The 20,590-nt window shown below is 40.9% G+C and overlaps 1 protein-coding gene across 1 annotated transcript; it reads left to right on the top strand.

Moving 5' to 3' along the window:
• The first annotated feature begins 2,865 nt into the window (after positions 1 to 2,865).
• LOC110522498 (uncharacterized) lies at positions 2,866 to 16,872 on the top strand. Its single transcript, XM_090233477.1, has 11 exons — positions 2,866 to 3,151; positions 4,608 to 5,106; positions 8,040 to 8,137; positions 9,493 to 9,523; positions 12,232 to 12,318; positions 12,500 to 12,614; positions 14,183 to 14,204; positions 14,324 to 14,417; positions 14,919 to 15,178; positions 15,867 to 16,011; positions 16,331 to 16,872. Exons 2-11 carry the CDS (start codon positions 5,019 to 5,021, stop codon positions 16,537 to 16,539), a joined length of 1,149 nt encoding a protein of 382 aa, XP_090089603.1. The 5' UTR covers positions 2,866 to 3,151; positions 4,608 to 5,018; the 3' UTR covers positions 16,540 to 16,872.
• Positions 16,873 to 20,590: the final 3,718 nt, after the last annotated feature.

Raw genomic sequence — 20,590 nt, 5'->3', positions numbered from 1 at the left:
AATGGCGGTTTTAATGATGGTTATTATATCAATGTATAAAAAAGTGTTTTGGCTTTATGTGGAAATATTGATATAATAACTGTCATAACAAAGTAAACTTGGAGTCACGAGATGATATGGTGTGATGTCCTCCCTATGACTCGGGAAACAAGGCAGTTTATTTGGCTACAGATGAAATAAACTACGATGAACTTCACAGGGTGGGGAAAGTGCAAGCTGGTGATGAGCTTGATGCTCCTTTCTAATAAATATCCAGAGTCTTATTCTGGTGACAAAATAACAAAATCATAACAAAGGAAGTCAGTCTTACTGTTGAGAGTTGTAATAGTAGAATTCACAAGGTGCCATTTTGAAATGGGGTTTTCCTCTTGTCATATCAGTCATTGTATATTGTACCTTAGAGAGATATGTATAACTTGCCAGAAATGTCCAGACCAACTAGCCCATGTCAGCTAACGTTTTTAGCCCACAGATTTTGTTGTAATGTTTGAGTCTTTCAAATATCACACACATGCGCATTAGACATGTCAAAATGTATACAATTGAATGATAGAGCTTTAAAACAGCTAGAAGTTCTCTGTACCCCATGACAAAATGTGTAGAATTGCAGGAAATAAGCTTTTAACCTGCAACATTTTCTCTCCACCAATGAGCAGTGCTTGTGCCCATTCCCCAATGCTGGAAGGGGGGCCTGAATAAAAATGTTTGGGAACCTGTGCACTATATAATGCAACATTTTTTATGACAAAACCATCAGTAGAGTTGACCACACACACACACACACACACACACACACACACACACATAGAGACACGTTCACTCTTCACATATGCTGCTGCTACTCTGCTTATTATCTATCCTGATTGCATAGTCACTATTGGCTAGTCACACCCAACCTACATGTACATATTATCTCAATTACCTCAACTACCTCGTACCCCTGCACATTGACTCACTACTGGTTCTTCTTGTATATGGCCTCGTTATTGTTTTTATTGTGTTACTATTTCCTTTTTTATTTAGGCGTGACATTTTGATAACCATGTAAAACTCTCTTGGATAAGGTGGCTTTATTCAATATATTCGCCTGTATTTAACACCCCAAAATAAAATGCTAATTAGTTGCTAATGTGGCAATCATAAACAACTACTGTACAAATGCCATGATGATCTGGATTAGACTGCTGAATCGAGGCAAAGGACAGAATCTCAGGATTAACTTTCTAATGTTAGCTAAATTTAGTAATGAATACATTGGCTAAATTTCTTTAAATGGACAATTTTGTGAATTGTCTTGTGCAAGTTTTAAATTGACACAATACCTGTTAGCAAAAGAGTCAGCTAGAGATGATGTGCAGGAGCTTGCAAGTATTTGTAGTCTTGCATGATGTCTATTTCGATACTAATTAGCATGTTTGAATCTGAGAGTAAATAAAGCCAGATATATTGATAAAAGTCACCTTGTCCGAGAGAGATTTACATGGTTGTCAAAACGTCAAGCCAGGGGAAGTCTACACCAAACACAGTCGTTATTTTAGTGTTTCAAATATACCCTATGGGAAAAATGAATGGTGGAAAAATGATTGGAACCATTTCCATGTTTGACCGCTAGGTTTTATGGGTATTAAGACCTCCTTGTTTGGTGCTCTATTGTATTTACGGAATGTGATTAGATTTTTAGCAAAAATAAATTTCTCAAGAAAGAATTTTGCTAGGACTGTCTGAGAGTAGTCTGAGTGAAAAACTGAAAACTAGCTTTTATTGGCAGAGAGGTTTGGATTATCTTTCTTATTGGTCAAATAACTAATTTACAGCCTGGTGATGTCACCAGGCAGGCCAAAAGACCATCCCACCAAAACAGGCTGTATTTTCAGGCGTCTTTTCCAACAGCTCTTAAACCAAAAGGGTATTATCATAATTTTTTACAATTTTACAATATTATTTCAACCTGTTAGTGTGGATATGTATATAAAACACAGGAACATCACGTTTTTTGGCAGTGCTGGGCCTTTAAGGTACATTATTGTAACATGATGCAACAGCTTAGCCATTAGCTGCTGTCGCTACGGCTGTTTTCCAGTGGGAAGGTAATGAGGATGCCCAGTCAGTCAGCCAGAGTTCACTTTTAAAGGTAGCCCATTACAAAGTCAGACCCCCCCCCCCACACACACACACAGATCGCTCCCCGTTCCAGCCTTTCTCTCTTTCTGCTCTACTTCACCGTCATTTAGGACTCATTTGAAGTCTCCATGAAAATACCAATGCAGATGTGAACAGGGCAACTATATCTAGAAAGGACAGACGTACAGTATGATAAGGGTCATTCAGAGGGTTAATACTACTGAGCTGCCTGTGTTGGATGTGCCCCCACGTTGTTACAAAGGATTCTCAACACTGTGACTGTTGGATTTCACACGTTGAATCACCATTTCTAGAAATATTGTCTACATATACACAGACGAAGGCTATGCATCTTTTTAAATAGTAAGTTACCCATGGGATTCTTCAAATACATTTTGACCATTTAATTATAATGGAAACCTGCACAGAGGACCCCAGAGGTATCAAGCACATGCATATAGGAGTAGGCTAGAAGAACACTGACTCAGTTACTTTACTGATGATACACCAGTGCAATATCAAGTGGCAGATATTGAATAAGCTTTCCATGAGAATGATACCAAAGCTCTCTAATATATATTGTTATATACGGTTTCTAAGGAGATGCCTTTTACACAATACTTTCCCACATTTTGTAAATACTGGGCAAAAAAACACATGCAAGCCCATAAATACATTCCTCTAGTTACAGTTACTGCAGGCCAATCGGTGAGGGATATAAGAGTACAGCCAGAAGATGTCCCCATTGCCTCCGTTGTTTGTACAATAAAGTGATATATTTTGCAATGAGGAGCTGCAACAGAAATTTCCCGGATTAGATCGTAAACAACCATGGATCCGCAGAGAACATCACTTTAGTTGACATATTCTAAAAATCACTACCCACGGTGACACTCACGATTATAGCATCATGTGCATTTACAACATCGCGTTCAGAATGGAAGGGATTGAGTTGTATGACCGTTGATGACCGTTCCGGTGATTGTCACCCACGAATCTGCTGTCTACCGCGGGACATTATACTGCATGTGTGAGTATGCATACATCCGCGTGATGAGGTAGCCTACCACAGTTTTTACTGTTGCAACCATTGAGTGCTCTTCGGATATAATTATGACAGCATGTTAGCCCATGAAGCTATAGCCTAAATTTCGCATTAATGGCTTTTTGAATCGGCAATATTTATTGGACTAGCCTGAAATGTTTGCTCTTCCTTGCCGAATAATAAACATGAAATTGTTAATTAGGTGAACATATATACTGTAAATTGCGATATTGTAGCGCATGAATTCTGTTCATTACTGTTATTGTGTAGACTTAAACAGTATTTACATGAATTGAAACAACATGAAAGGCTTGGCTTGTACTGATCATTTCGACTACACGGAGCAGAGCACGCACTTGAAAGCAGAACGCATCAGCTTCAGCATCAATTCTTCACTATTGGTTGGCGACATGAAGTAGCCTTGATTTAAATACATGGTCCTGTAAACGTCACAAAATAAAAGTACACATGACTACAAGAAAAATAACCCAATAAGACCAAATAGACCTCTGAAATGACAACATTTCTGTTACACATATTACTCTATATATCAAAAAGGTTAATTGTAATCAGTAGTCTTGTCAGTTTCAGGTTGGATGATTCAAACATGGTTGAGAAACGGTGTGCAAATGTTCCGTGAGTTTTGTCACTTTAAATCTATGTAAGAGCTATGAGTAATGCTCGGTCACAGTGGTTTGATAATAGGAGGGTAAAGGCCAGCCACTACTACACAGTAGACAGGATTCACACCATATGAGTCACAGTCCTCCTTGCTCTAAGCTGTGTTCTAACTGTCACATTCTATTTTCTAGTTCTATGTTCTAAACCCGCTCACATCCACATGACTGTGAACATGGCACCAAGTGTTCCGAGTTGACACTGTGCATTTTCCATCCATACTCTCTGGTCATTCATTCAAGCATAAATGTAGGCTAGGTCTTATGATGGAGGTTGTTTATTAAACACTGTGTCAACTGGCTTTCTCTCTCTCTCTCTCTCTCTCTCTCTCTCTCTCTCTCTCTCTCTCTCTCTCTCTCTGTGTGTGTGTGCAGGGCCAGTCTACCTCCTATTCTACACATTTTGCCATGGGGAAAGAGAGACATTTGCACAGTTTTAAAGCTAATTCCATGCAATTCTACACATGTTGCCATTGCTTATTATGTGTTCATATGCAATCTGGGGGGCCCCCGACCTACAGGTGGCCCCGAACCAAGATTATTTTGTGTATGTTGGGTCCCCTGGAGGTCAGGCTTGTAACACAAAGAGTTCTCTCAGAAAATATTCACTCAGCAAAATAACTATAATTTCACTCCTACTCTTCTGCACATTGAGTTTTCTCACTAACTCAAGTAGGAGTGCAGTCAGGAGGGAAATAATGCAGTTTATCTCTGGGTTGGAAACACACGCTGATACTAACACAATAACATCTGTTTATATCCAGCAGGGTGTTGAAGAGGAGAGGAATAAGCACCTTGGTGAGCTGGTCAAGGGTTTTCGAGGATCAGGGAGAGCCCCAAACAACCCCAACAAGAAGACCAGAATTCAAAGAGATGAAATAATAGACCTTATGCACTCACTGATGATACAACCGTCTACTCATATTTTCCAAACTGCAACAACAACAACAACAACAACAACAAACTGCTAAACCTAGAACATTGGATCCCACATTTTATTAAGCTGACCCAAAGCTTTTGGAGTTTTCTGTGACCCATAGAGTAATCCTGAACCAAATCAATGTCTCTAGCCATAATCCAATACTAGTAAGTGGCAACCCTAAGGCAGCCAGCCACGTCCCTCCCACCGTTTGGGAGCCACTGAGTTGGAGGAGAACAACAGCGTGAAGGAGAGGATGGGTAACAAGAGCAGCAGCCCCTCCAGAGACCCAGACACTGATACGACTCAGAGAGAGGAGAGAACCAACACTGGAACTGCCTCAGGTAGCCTAGCACTCTGCATAAAGCACACCTCTCGTTCAGTACTGTATGTGTAGTATACGGGACATATTTACTGTGTAGTATATCTGGGTCACCTACCTCAAGCTGTTTCAAAAGACAAGCACAAATTGTATCTTTGCTACTAGAGCACTAGAATGTCCTTACTCTTTATGGCTGCCATGATAACACCTTAAGAGTAGCCTCAAAATGTAAAATCTAACAGATTATTTTAAAATGTTACAGCTATACATTCTACTGCATACCTTTTAAACTGTTACAGCTATTCATTCTACTGCATACCTTTTAAAATGTTACACCTATTTATTCTACTGCATACCTTTTAAACTGTTACAGCTATTCATTCTACTGCATACCTTTTAAACTGTTACAGCTATTCATTCTACTGCATACCTTTTAAAATGTTACACCTATTTATTCTACTGCATACCTTTTAAACTGTTACAGCTATTCATTCTACTGCATACCTTTTAAAATGTTACACCTATTCATTCTACTGCATACCTTTTAAAATGTTACACCTATTTATTCTACTGTATACCTTTTAAACTGTTACAGCTATTTATTCTACTGCATACCTTTTAAACTGTTACAGCTATTCATTCTACTGCATACCTTTTAAAATGTTACACCTATTTATTCTACTGCATACCTTTTAAAATGTTACACCTATTCATTCTACTGCATACCTTTTAAAATGTTACACCTATTTATTCTACTGCATACCTTTTAAACTGTTACAGCTATTTATTCTACTGCATACCTTTTAAACTGTTACAGCTATTCATTCTACTGCATACCTTTTAAAATGTTACACCTATTTATTCTACTGCATACCTTTTAAACTGTTACAGCTATTCATTCTACTGCATACCTTTTAAAATGTTACACCTATTCATTCTACTGCATACCTTTTAAAATGTTACACCTATTTATTCTACTGCATATCTTTTAAACTGTTACAGCTATTTATTCTACTGCATACCTTTTAAACTGTTACAGCTATTCATTCTACTGCATACCTTTTAAAATGTTACACCTATTTATTCTACTGCATACCTTTTAAAATGTTACACCTATTCATTCTACTGCATACCTTTTAAAATGTTACACCTATTTATTCTACTGCATACCTTTTAAACTGTTACAGCTATTTATTCTACTGCATACCTTTTAAACTGTTACAGCTATTCATTCTACTGCATACCTTTTAAAATGTTACACCTATTTATTCTACTGCATACCTTTTAAACTGTTACAGCTATTCATTCTACTGCATACCTTTTAAAATGTTACACCTATTCATTCTACTGCATACCTTTTAAACTGTTACAGCTATTTATTCTACTGCATACCTTTTAAACTGTTACAGCTATTCATTCTACTGCATACCTTTTAAAATGTTACACCTATTTATTCTACTGCATACCTTTTAAAATGTTACACCTATTTATTCTACTGCATACCTTTTAAACTGTTACAGCTATTCATTCTACTGCATACCTTTTAAAATGTTACACCTATTTATTCTACTGCATACCTTTTAAAATGTTACACCTATTTATTCTACTGCATACCTTTTAAAATGTTACACCTATTTATTCTACTGCATACCTTTTAAAATGTTACACCTATTTATTCTACTGCATACCTTTTAAAATGTTACACCTATTTATTCTACTGCATACCTTTTAAAATGTTACACCTATTTATTCTACTGCATAACTTTTAAACTGTTACAGCTATTTATTCTACTGCATACCTTTTAAACTGTTACAGCTATTCATTCTACTGCATACCTTTTAAAATGTTACACCTATTTATTCTACTGCATACCTTTTAAACTGTTACAGCTATTCATTCTACTGCATACCTTTTAAAATGTTACACCTATTCATTCTACTGCATACCTTTTAAAATGTTACACCTATTTATTCTACTGCATACCTTTTAAACTGTTACAGCTATTTATTCTACTGCATACCTTTTAAACTGTTACAGCTATTCATTCTACTGCATACCTTTTAAAATGTTACACCTATTTATTCTACTGCATACCTTTTAAAATGTTACACCTATTCATTCTACTGCATACCTTTTAAAATGTTACACCTATTTATTCTACTGCATACCTTTTAAACTGTTACAGCTATTTATTCTACTGCATACCTTTTAAACTGTTACAGCTATTCATTCTACTGCATACCTTTTAAAATGTTACACCTATTTATTCTACTGCATACCTTTTAAACTGTTACAGCTATTCATTCTACTGCATACCTTTTAAAATGTTACACCTATTCATTCTACTGCATACCTTTTAAACTGTTACAGCTATTTATTCTACTGCATACCTTTTAAACTGTTACAGCTATTCATTCTACTGCATACCTTTTAAAATGTTACACCTATTTATTCTACTGCATACCTTTTAAAATGTTACACCTATTTATTCTACTGCATACCTTTTAAACTGTTACAGCTATTCATTCTACTGCATACCTTTTAAAATGTTACACCTATTTATTCTACTGCATACCTTTTAAAATGTTACACCTATTTATTCTACTGCATACCTTTTAAAATGTTACACCTATTTATTCTACTGCATACCTTTTAAAATGTTACACCTATTTATTCTACTGCATACCTTTTAAAATGTTACACCTATTTATTCTACTGCATACCTTTTAAAATGTTACACCTATTTATTCTACTGCATAACTTTTAAAATGTTACACCTATTAATTCTACTGCATACCTTTTAAACTGTTACACCTATTCATTCTACTGCATACCTTTTAAAATGTTACACCTATTCATTCTACTGCATACCTTTTAAAATGTTACAGCTATACATTCTACTGCATCTCTATTCATCAACTTTGTATTGCACATGACATTGTGTGTGCTTTCAGGAAGTGGTCACCCAGGCCCCAGCCCTGACCTGCTTGCCTCACTACAGTCATTGGGAGAACACAATGACCACACACTGCTGCCACAGTCTCTACACCAGGTGTGTGTGTTTGTGTGTGTATGTGTGTTTTCACCCTCACACAGTCCTCTGTGTTCTGGTCCTCTGTGGATTGGTCCTCTGTGTTCTGGTCCTCTGTGGATTGGTCCTCTGTGTTCTGGTCCTCTGTGGATTGGTCCTCTGTGTTCTGGTCCTCTGTGGATTGGTCCTCTGTGTTCTGGTCCTCTGTGTTCTGGTCCTCTGTGGATTGGTCCTCTGTGTTCTGGTCCTCTGTGTTCTGGTCCTCTGTGGATTGGTCCTCTGTGTTCTGGTCCTCTGTGGATTGGTCCTCTGTGTTCTGGTCCTCTGTGTTCTGGTCCTCTGTGTTCTGGTCCTCTGTGGATTGATGCCTTTGATGCCCTTTCTCTGTACAGTTTTCTAATCTTATTCTGTTACTACGTTGGCCCCCATAGTACTGTCATAGTACTGTCATAGTACTGTCATAGTACTGTCATAGTACTGTCATAGCCTTGTAGTTGTTTGTCTTTCTGTGCCAATTCTGGTCATCATGGAACAAAGAGCCAGCTATGATTTAGACTCCCCATCGAAAGGACCGGTCACACTAAGGGCTACGTCTCAAATGGCACTCTATTCCCTACATATGGTCATTCCCTATGTGCCCGGGTCAAAAGTAGCGCTCTATACAGGGAACAGGGTGCCATTTGGGACAGGCCTCTTATACACTGATACAGAAGAAAGAGTTGCTCTGTGATCAGACTGGTACAATCAGTGGAGTATTGGCAGAATAACTGGCCAAGAGAAGTAAACTCCTTGTAAGCAGGCGTTGACCTCTATGGGAAATCTCATGGCATCTGGAGTATGTGTGTGGCTCTACAGAGTTGAGGCAGGGACAGGCAGAGTTGTTTTGAGTTCTGCTGCGCGTCATGTTATTAGTGAACCTGACACACAACGGCTTGTTATTTACCACCTGACATCTGAGTCCCATCTTGAGTCTTTTCTTCCTATACCTTCCAATACTTCATTCCCAAGCACGAGAATATCTATTCTAGAGTCTGCAACTAAAGCAAGTACACCATTTTTCTTCAGCAAAATACCTTTCTAATTAAATTAAATTAATTACTTTCTAAATTAAACTAGTTTATGTATTTCCTTTATGTAACATATTGAGAACACATTATATTTTTAAGTAAAGCCCTGACATACAAGTCTGATTCTGAATGAGTTATCCAAGTAACAGAATAAGCAGGTCGGTTTGTAATGTAATGTCCCCCCCCCCCTCCCCTCCCCCCCCCCCTCTCTGAATTCAATTTCAATTTAAGGACTTTATTGGCATGTGAAACATATGTTAACATTGCCAGATGTTAACTCTTTCTCTCTCTCTGTCTCGTTCTTCACAGATAGCAGAGGCCTACTCCCTGGATGAGGACTGTATCCTTGCCATCACATTCCTAATACTTATCTCCACTACGTCTTTTGTTTTAATGGAGCTGTTGAATTGCAGTGTATTTCTTTCGAAGCTTTGGGAACTGTGGTGACACTGATTTATGATGTCACTCTGGGGACTGTGGTGACACTGATTTATGTTGTCACTCTGGGGACTGTGGTGACAGTGATTTATGATGTCACTCTGGGGACTGTGGTGACAGTGATTTATGATGTCACTCTGGGGACTGTGGTGACACTGATTTATGATGTCACTCTGGGGACTGTGGTGACACTGATTTATGATGTCACTCTGAAGACTGTGGTGACACTGATTTATGATGTCACTCTGGGGACTGTGGTGACAGGGAATTATGATGTCACTGGGGACTGTGGTGATAGTGATTTATGATGTCACTCTGGGAACTGTGGTGACACTGATTTAGGATGTCACTCTGGGGACTGTGGTGCCAGTGATGATGTCACTCTGGGGACTGTGGTGACAGTGATTTATGATGTCACTCTGAGGACTGTGGTGACAGTGATTTATGATGTCACTCTGGGGACTGTGGTGACACTGATTTATGATGTCACTCTGAGGACTGTGGTGACACTGATTTATGATGTGACTCTGGGGACTGTGGTGACAGGGAATTATGATGTCACTCTGGGGACTGTGGTGATAGTGATTTATGATGTCACTCTGGGAACTGTGGTGACACTGATTTAGGATGTCACTCTGGGGACTGTGGTGCCAGTGATTTATGATGTCACTCTGGGGACTGTGGTGACAGGGAATTATGATGTCACTCTGGGGACTGTGGTGATAGTGATTTATGATGTCACTCTGGGAACTGTGGTGACACTGATTTAGGATGTCACTCTGGGGACTGTGGTGCCAGGGATTTATGATGTCACTCTGGGAACTGTGGTGACACTGATTTAGGATGTCACTCTGGGGACTGTGGTGCCAGGGATTTATGATGTCACTCTGGGGACTGTGGTGACAGTGATTTATGATGTCACTCTGGGGACTGTGGTGACAGTGATTTATGATGTCACTCTGGGGACTGTGGTGACAGTGATTTATGATGTCACTCTGGGGACTGTGGTGACAGTGATTTATGATGTCACTCTGAGGACTGTGGTGACAGTGATTTATGATGTCACTGGGGACTGTGGTGACACTGATTTATGATGTCACTCTGGGGACTGTGGTGATAGTGATTCATGTTGTCACTCTGGGGACTGTGGTGACAGTGATTTATGATGTCACTCTGGGGACTGTGGTGCCAGTGATTTATGATGTCATTCTGGGGACTGTGGTGACAGTGATTCATGATGTCACTCTGGGGACTGTGGTGACAGTGATTTATGATGTCACTCTGGGGACTGTGGTGACAGTGATTTATGATGTCACTCTGGGAACTGTGGTGACAGTGATTTATGATGTCACTCTGGGGACTGTGGTGACAGTGATTTATGATGTCACTCTAGGGACTGTGGTGACAGTATTTATAATGTTACTTTAAGATCCATTCAACTGACTGAAGGAAAGGGACCATTTTTTTTGCAGTGTTTCCTAATCTCTCATGGACAGATTCACGTGGACAAACGAGAATCTGTCAAGGATAACGTAGAACTATGTGATTACGAGCAGCAGCAGTTCCTGGTTTCTTCATTGATTATTTGAACGAATCTGGATTGGGCCAAGGCGGTTTTTGTGCAGTGATTTCCCAGCAGATGATAAACCGTTTCTACTAGATTCCACAGACACAAAGTCAAAATTGTCTATATTGTAAAAATTCATAAAAACAAACAGTCTCTTTTGGCCGTTATAAACACAGGTGAAATTAGCAGGGGGAAGGGGTTTGGCCTCGAATTTCCATTTGAGAGGGAGGAGACTTCGCTTCCTTCCTTTGCACAAAGGTTATCACAATTGTTAATGGCATTTTCCCCAGAAAACAAATAGGAAATGACAAACATTCGTTAGAGAATTTGACCTCTGGGTAACCAAGATAACGTGTTTCCAAGTGTGCTGGGCAGAGCGGAATATGATGTTTAGTTTCTGAGTTTCTATAGGTGGGGTATTTTCGTGTGTGGCGAGGTCGTTAGTATTTGGCCTGTTCTGTCACGGGTGGATTTCCCTTTGTCCCTTGCAGTCTGTTTCCTCTGGAGTCTCCTAGCTGGAGTCTACTCTGTCGCCCTGTTTGCTCTGTTACCATGGTAACTGGGCCCCGCAGTGTAGAGAGAGTTGTGTGTGGATGTGAAAGGTTTGTGTCTATGTCCAGAGACATAGTGTGCTTCTCAAATGGCACCCTATTCCCTAAGATGGAACCATAGTGGTGGTTGATTTCTGGGAGGACCGGGTGTGGAAGTTCTGGGGAGAGAAAAGGGTTCTACTGGAAATAATCCAATTCACCCCCCCCCCCCCCCCCCCCCCCCCCCCCCACACACACACACACTGAGAGTAAAACACAATAAAGTACATATTCTGGTCAAATATTATTTTTCTTGAGCAGCAGACCATGTCCTGGAGTAGCTTTAAAATTCCAGTATTTATTTATGTCATCTTCAAAACACCAGATGCTATATATATTTGTCACAAGTTTGATAATATGATCCTGTCTTTTGAATCCCGAGTTGACAGCCTCAGGGACAGCTGTTATTGGCTGGTGTGGAATCTGGTTTCCTTAACTGCTAATGGTTATCAGACCAGTGGGCGGTGCAGTTCTTGCAGCTGGAGAAACTGTACCATGAGCGCCTCCTGTCCAATCTTGCTGCCCTGCAGGAGGACTGGGGTACTGCACTCTACTCCACACATCTGTTCTGTCACTGCAGTCTGAAGTCCTGAACCCATCACTGACAAAATAATCCTGTCATTCTTCCAATTGCAAGTGTTTGTGTGTTTGTACCTGTATGTGTGTGTGTGTGTGTGTGTGTGTGTGTTAATCATAACCTGTGTGTTCTGTGTGCTTTCAGAGAGTCAATGGAGAGAGCGTAACAGAGTAGCAGAGAGCACCTCCCCAGCTGAGACCAACAGCACTGGACAGGAACACATAGAAATGCTGAGCCAGATCTGCAAGACGCACCAGAGGTGAGCTAGATACTTACTGATGTGTTATAGTGCTGTTCTAGAACTGGGACTAAATGCACAATCACTTGGACAGTTAGTTGCAGCAGTGGTACTGATTGTGTCAGTAGAAGGGAAAGCAAATCATGCCTATTTACTTTAGTTTGTCACAGTCTGTCACCACCCACAATACTACCCACAATACTACCCACAATACTACCCACAATACACCCACAATACTACCGCTCCATACAGGGATCAAAGGAATTTGAACAACAAACACTGTCTGCATTTAAATGTATATTTTCATTTATACATGGTTTATTAGTTAAAGTCATAATATGTGAGATCATACCCTATATTTGAATGTTGATTATAAGCATCCCACGCTAGTGATTCTTGTCTAGACATGAAACCATATAGTATGTCCTATATCCCATGTCCTATATCCTATGTTCTATATCCTATGTCCTATATCCTATATCCTATGTCCTATATCCTATGTCCTATATCCTATGTCCTATATCCTTTGTCCTATATCCTATATCCTATGTCCTATATCCTATGTCCTATATCCTATGTCCTATGTCCTATGTCCTATATCCTATGTCCTATGTCCTATATCCTATGTCCTATATCCTATGTCCTATATCCTATGTCCTATATCCTATGTCCTATATCCTATGTCCTATATCCTATTGTCCTATGTCCTATGTCCTATATCCTATGTCCTATATCCTATGTCCTATATCCTATATCCTATGTCCTATATCCTATGTCCTATACCCTATGTCCTATATCCTATATCCTATGTCCTATATCCTATGTCCTATATCCTATAACCTATGTCCTATATCCTATGTCCTATATCCTATATCCTATGTCCTATATTTTATATCCTATGTCCTATATCCTATGTCCTATATCCTATATCCTATGTCCTATATTTTATATCCTATGTCCTATATCCTATGTCCTATAACCTCTGTGACTTTTAGGAAGATTTGAACCCATGTAACCTCAACATTTCTCCAAGTTTTCACCATCATTGTAAAGCCCTAGTCATTTCTGAAGATAATTATTTACTTCATGTGATTCATTTTAAGGTAAAAAAAACAACAACCTGGCTCTCATTTTAAGTTCAACCCTCTTGCGTGAACTGAACTATCTTTTTAATATCGTGAAACTCTTCCTTTTTAAATGTATTTTTTTCTAAATAAATGTTGAACATCTAATCATAGTGTAAAAGTTGGTTTGACTCTTTTTGACCATTTTCTGGTGTTTTGTGGTGGAAAACTGAGCGGGTCGAACATAACACCTGTTACCCAGAGATAGACAGGCTAGACATTTTTTCAAATTGTTTTTGTTTTGTGAAGCTTGCATTCAATTGCCCCTCCCCGTTGCACACAACAAGCACAATCTGACTCTCTCTCTCTGTGTCTCTCTCTGTGTCTCTCTCTCTGGGTCTCTGTGTCTCTCTCTCTCTCTCTCTCTCTCTCTCTCCCTCTCTCTCTCTCTCTCTCTCTCTCTCTCTCTCTCTCTCTCTCTCTCTCTCTCTCTCTCTCTCTCTCTCTCTCTCTCTCTCGTAATAGACCAATGCTTAGTGCGAAAATGGTAAGAAGACACATAACAGTACACTACACACCATCATTTTGATCATGTTTCTTAATCCATCACATAAGATGAGTGTTTTTGTGGTGTGACAGTCATGATAGAGCTGTTTTTTCCCCCAGAGCATGGCAGACACGGTGCTGAAAGACAGCCACAACACCAGGGGGCAGTGTGATGGGAGAGAGAAAGAAAGGTCACCATCCCATCATGGAAAAGGTCAACACAAAACACATCATATGAATTCCTAAATCAATATTATAGTATGGCCACTTAGCCTAGAGATGTGAATACGAGGTTGATGATATCGTCCTCTTTGTTCACTGGAAAGCCTCAGACTGTAGTTTGGTTCTAATCAATAAGGGCTCATGAAATGGGATCTGATGCCAGATGATGCTTCCGTACTGTCTCAGCTATATCTACAGTACTTTTAGTGTGCTAGTGTGTGTGTGTGTCTGTCTATGGTGAAGCCAGGTGATCAGTAGTACTGTAATCGATCTGCTGATCTTCTCGCCGTTTGTTCGTCGTGTGTGTATGAGGGACCACCCTGCCGGTGGCCGTCTAACTGATGCCATTTTTGTGTGATTCTACATGTAGAACCGGTTTGTACTCGATTTGCAAATTACGTCCGACACTCTGTTCAGAGGTGCTGACTACTCTTGGCTGGCAAACGCTACCGTTGTGTCCGTGCTTTAAGCAACACTTATCTTGTCTCTGCAGTCAGAGTCAACAACCTTGTAAGACCGAGTGAGGAGGATGTTAAGGAGACCACGTCAACAGGAGCTGTCCCTGACATGGCTGAGGAGGAGGGAGGAGAGGAGGGAGAGCGAGGAAAGGAAGAGTTTGAGGAGGAAGGGCAGGGGGTGGATGAAGAGGTGTTTGAGGAGAGTCCAGAAGAGGAGGTGCAGGTGGTGGAGTGGCCATCGGGGGTTCCCCAAGCCTCAGCCGAAGACCTGGACAAACTGTCTCAAGTGGAGGAGGTGAGGAAACACTGAGACATTAACGGCCTCATGTTTACCGCCTCATCTCTCTGTCTCTCACTTCTGTCTCTGTCTCTTCTCTCTCTGTCTCTGTCTCTGCCTGTTCTCTCTGTCTCTGTCTCTTGTTTGGGAGGGGACACACATTTTGGATTGACACACAACCCTGGACAGGCTCAAGGGAGCCCAGAGAAGTCTTGGCAGAGGAGCTGGGTCTGTAATCGGAGTTGGCTGTGTTTGTTACTTCATTCCATGTCCTGTGCCACACCAAGTAATGTGGCCATGGGTGGAACTCAGTGAGATTTGAGGACAGGACACAGAGGCTATGATGTCATTAAAGGGCCACAATAGACGCCTGTAGAACAAATAGCTCACATACAGGTCCTGTTCGATAAATCAGTCAATGGTTGTGACAATGACGTCCTCAAATGACAAAACATTACAACCTTTTATAGACCTTGAAAACAGTTTGCGTTTCCTGCAACAGCAGGGTGATCAAATCCTACATCTGTGCATCATTGCAGTTTGTTGTGCAAACATACACATAATTTCACCTCTAGGTGGCCCTATTGAGCTGGTCAAATGTAGCTCTGTATATAGGGAACATGGTGCCATTTCAGATATAGCCTGTTATTTTCCATCTATTTCCTGTAATAATATCTCTGACTCCCAGCACTCTGCTCCCATCCAGAGCTCCTCAGCAGATGGCCTGGTGTCCATTCTAAAGAGGAGGAGGGCATCGTTAGATGGCCTGCCCCCCGAGGGTCCCGAAGCAGCCAAACACAACTCCAAACGAAAGGTGCACTTCAGCCAGCCAGAGGACGGCATGGAACCAGGTATGGATCAGCCCAAAAACAACCTCTGTCTTCTCACACACATGTTTTAGTGGACGCTCTTATCCAGAGCGACTGACAGTAGTGAGTGTATATATATATATATACATACTGGTCCCCTGTGGGAATCAAACCCACAACCCTGGTGTTGTGAGCACCATGCCCCCCCCCCCCACACAGTCTATACAAGCTATACGTATTATAAATTAATACAAATATAATAACATTGTAGTAACACCTCATACCATCTGTGTATACCATCTGCACCACCCACCATTATCTTGTTCAAAATATTAATTAGTATGTTTTTTTCTCTGTGCAGACGAGGTGGGCGGAGACTCGTGTTTGATCCTGCTGTTGTTGTGCCTGGTAACCGTGGTGATCAGTCTGGGCGGGACGGCTCTGTACTGCACCCTAGCGGACACATACAGTAGCATCTGCATTGATTTCTCTCACAACGTAGACTTTTACGTTGTGCACGTACAACGCTTCCTGGATAGGTTCAGCCACTGGATGCCCGTACGATCATAGTCAGGACTACTACTGCAGTCAGGACATACAGTCACTTACTGCTGCAGTCAGGACATACAGTCAGGACATACAGTCATTTACTGCTGCAGTCAGGACATACAGTCAGGACATACAGTCACTTACCTACTGCTGCAGACGATGTAGACTCAGTAGCCCACTGTAGCAGTCTATGGACTAAACATACAGAAGAACCTACCTACTGTAGCAGTCTATGGACTAAACATACAGAAGAACCTACCTACTGTAGCAGTCAATGGACTAAACATACAGAAGAACCAACCTACTGTAGCAGTCAATGGACTAAACATACAGAAGAACCTACCTACTGTAGCAGTCAATGGACTAAACATACAGAAGAACCTACATACTGTAGCAGTCAATGGACTAAACATACAGAAGAACCTACCTACTGTAGCAGTCAATGGACTAAACATACAGAAGAACCTACCTACTGTAGCAGTCAATGGACTAAACATACAGAAGAACCTACCTACTGTAGCAGTCAATGGACTAAACATACAGAAGAACCTACCTACTGTAGCAGTCAAGGTCATAAGGTCATTGTTGTTCTGTGGAAGGGTCTGAAATAAAGACTGAACGGGCTTATGATCAGTGACCCAACAGGAGACGTTTTTACCGAGTGACATTTCAGATGGAGTCCAAACTGTTTCCAGAACACTGCCTCCCATCTTGTTTTTAACCTCTTGTTTTAACTTGTGGACGCTGCACAAAAGAGCTCCCAAAACCACATAGGAACAAAGCATAGCATTGTAAAGTACAGGTAACTGCCAAAATAAAGGAAACACCAACATAAAGTATCTTAATAGGGAGTTGGGTCACCACGAGCCGCCAGAACAGCTTCAATACACCTTGGCATAGATTCTACCAGTGTCTGGAACTCTGTTAGAGGAATGCAACACCATTCTTCCACAAGACATTGTTTGTTGTTTTGTTGATGGTGGTGGAAAACACTCCAGAATCTCCCATAAGTGTTCAATTTGGTTGAGATCTGGAGACAGACAGACAGACAGACAGACAGACAGACAGACAGACAGACAGACAGACAGACAGACAGACAGACAGACAGACAGACAGACAGACAGACAGACAGACAGACAGACAGACAGACAGACAGACAGCATGATGGGATGACAATTGCTTAATTAACTCAGGAACCACACTGTGTGGAAGCACTTAGATCCCTAAATAGTGGGCATTTTTATACATGACCCTAAGCATGATGGGAAGTTAATTGCTTAATTAACCCAGGAACCACACCCGTGTGGAAGCACCTGCTGTCAATATCCTTTGTATCCCTCATTTACTCATGTTTTTCCTTTATCTTGGTAGTTACCTGTATATTCCAGTTCAAATTTTTCATGAGAAAATATGTTTATCTGAATTTGCAAAGATGTTTATCTGAAGAACAGATACAATTCGATAAACAGTAAATATGTTTATCTGGATTTTAGAGCCTCATAGTAAAACTTGGGGTACAGTATGCTATTAAAAAACAAAGACTTTGGGGATTGAAAGGACACTTCCTCCTCGACTTGTTGCCTCGACTCCTTGACTTGTCTCCTTGACTCCTTGACTTGTCAAATGTAGCCTACGTGTTGTACATTTTCCAGATGTTTTTGTACGTGGAGACTTGGGTTTGGAATTACTCTTACATTCCTCTGAAGGAACTCATGGTTGTTGACCACTGCAAATGAAAGTCCACATTTGTGAAGAACGGCTCTCTGGAATTGGCACATTGTGAAGTAATTTGCTGATAACCGAGTAACGATATCAATACCAATATGCATGATAGATACCGTATGTATGGCTCTTGGTATGACAATATGAACTAAGGTCAATGTTCATACAGTAATGCATTTTAATGTAGTCATGACATTCAGTACTGTACGGATTAATCAACGTCTCATGCACCTTTGTCTAGTTGTGCTGCTCATGTATCCGTACAGCCCTTAATGTCCTTTGTTTGTGTTTTATTCTATGAGTATATCGGAATGTATTCAATACAAATCCATTCCCTTGCTTTCATGAATAGATGTTGTTTACGTATATCTACTGTACGTCAAGGATCTCCAAATCAGAGATCTAGTGGTTGTGTGCAGGCTTTCATTCCAGCCCAGCAGTAACACCTGATTCTGCTAAATGTGGTCCAATCTGAAGACTATATTGCAGAGCTGGATCAAAATCATTCACACACAGTATCTCTCCAGGACCAGAGTTGGAGAACCCTGATCTCGACCCAGTATCCCTCCAGGACCAGAGTTGGAGAACCCTGATCTAGACCCAGTAGCTCTCCAGGACACACAGTGCTTCGTTGACTGACAGTTGTGTTCTCCTGCTGGTTCAGACAGCACAGAGAGCACACACAAATCTGCGTTTGATGGACATCAGACAGGAAGTCCCAGTTTACCATTGGAATGTCCCAGACTTCTGTTCTATCTATTGCCTCTGGCATTGTTGTCTTTGGTCAACGTCTTATTTTCTCTTTCCATGCTCTCTAAACGGCTGTGGTTGAGTAATGTCAATGAATGTTGCCTCTACTTTTCACCGTATGTTGTCTACTATTGTGTTGAATCATGCAATCCATGTTTATATGCTGCCGTATTTTTGTTGACTTGTTTTCTCAATGGAATATAAATTATATTAAGAAAACTTGGTATGTTGATGTTATTTTACAGTTCACACTTGTGCAACGTTGTAGCCTACACACAGTGCCTCCACTCAAGATGTAATATCCCCAACTGGCCACAAGATGTCTCAGTAAACCTTGAAACCCAACCAGCCACTATGAATCTAGAAAAAGATCAATGTAGTATTAATTATACTGCATACTATTAAGCTTTGGACTACAGCTCAGTCGACTCAAACAAGACTTCTGCGTAGCTTATATGTTTTCAGACAAAGTTTGAGTTATTTCAGATTATGCCAACCTATGTGGTGTAGTATTTCATTATGGCTATATTCCGCCTACCATTGTAGTAATACCGAATGCATTGGTTGACATCACAACACAAGTCAATACTAGGGGCGATTTAGAGTAGTCTGCCCTCCCCCATATCCATTTACACATTGCACTGAGTAAATAGGCATTAGTGCACAATGTTGACTGTAACCTCTGCCATGCCTCTGCCAGGCCATTATCATATTCGGAGCCTCTGGTTTTAACAGGCAGTTTGTGGTGGAAGAGGCTCAGAGCGCCGAAGGTCCCAGTGGGTCTCTGAAATGGGCCTTGGCTGGACAGAGCAGACAGTGGCTGGAGGGAGGTCTGAACCAAGCCTCCAAGAGTGACGCTCCATACGTGTTGTACACTAGCCTAACCAGAAAAGAGAAGCAAGTGTATACTACCTGCTGCCAGTAAAATAAAGATTTGATGTTAGTCATGGTTTGACTAGGCTACTATATAATGATTTACAGTGGCAATGGTTTCAGTTGCCTTCCAACGACTAGGCACACACAGTATGCACACGCAGTATGCACACGCAGTATGCACACACAGTATGCACACGCAGTATGCACACGCAGTATGCACACACAGTATGCACACGCAGTATGCACACACAGTAGGCACACACAGTAGGCACACGCAGTATGCACACACAGTATGCACACGCAGTATGCACACACAGTATGCACACACAGTATAAACACGCAGTAGGCACACACAGTATGCACACGCAGTAGGCACACACAGTATGCACACACAGTAGGCACACACAGTAGGCACACGCAGTATGCACACACAGTATGCACACGCAGTATGCACGCACAGTATGCACGCACAGTGTGCACACACAGTATAAACACGCAGTAGGCACACACAGTATGCACACACAGTATAAACACGCAGTAGGCACACACAGTATGCACACACAGTATAAACACGCAGTAGGCACACACAGTATGCACACGCAGTAGTTGTTCTCTACGGGTAAACATCAACACAACTTAATATTTAAACACTAAATGGGTGCATACTGCAGTTTAATCCCAGTTGGTGTTATAACTGTATGTGATTTATAATGACTAAGTCTGA

Source organism: Oncorhynchus mykiss, chromosome 4 (assembly GCF_057628025.1).
Source record: "Oncorhynchus mykiss isolate SJ-2025 chromosome 4, ASM5762802v1, whole genome shotgun sequence".
NCBI classification, from domain to species: Eukaryota; Metazoa; Chordata; class Actinopteri; order Salmoniformes; family Salmonidae; genus Oncorhynchus; species Oncorhynchus mykiss.
This window is presented reverse-complemented; position numbering and strand designations above follow the sequence as displayed.

Excerpts from the sequence above, each read along its gene's own strand:
- LOC110522498 (XM_090233477.1), top strand. The coding sequence starts at position 5,019 with ATGGGTAACAAGAGCAGCAGCCCCTCCAGAGACCCAGACACTGATACG. Across the intron at positions 8,138-9,492 it reads TGCCACAGTCTCTACACCAG|ATAGCAGAGGCCTACTCCCT; the intron begins GTGTGTGTGTTT and ends CGTTCTTCACAG. Across the intron at positions 16,012-16,330 it reads AGAGGACGGCATGGAACCAG|ACGAGGTGGGCGGAGACTCG; the intron begins GTATGGATCAGC and ends TTCTCTGTGCAG.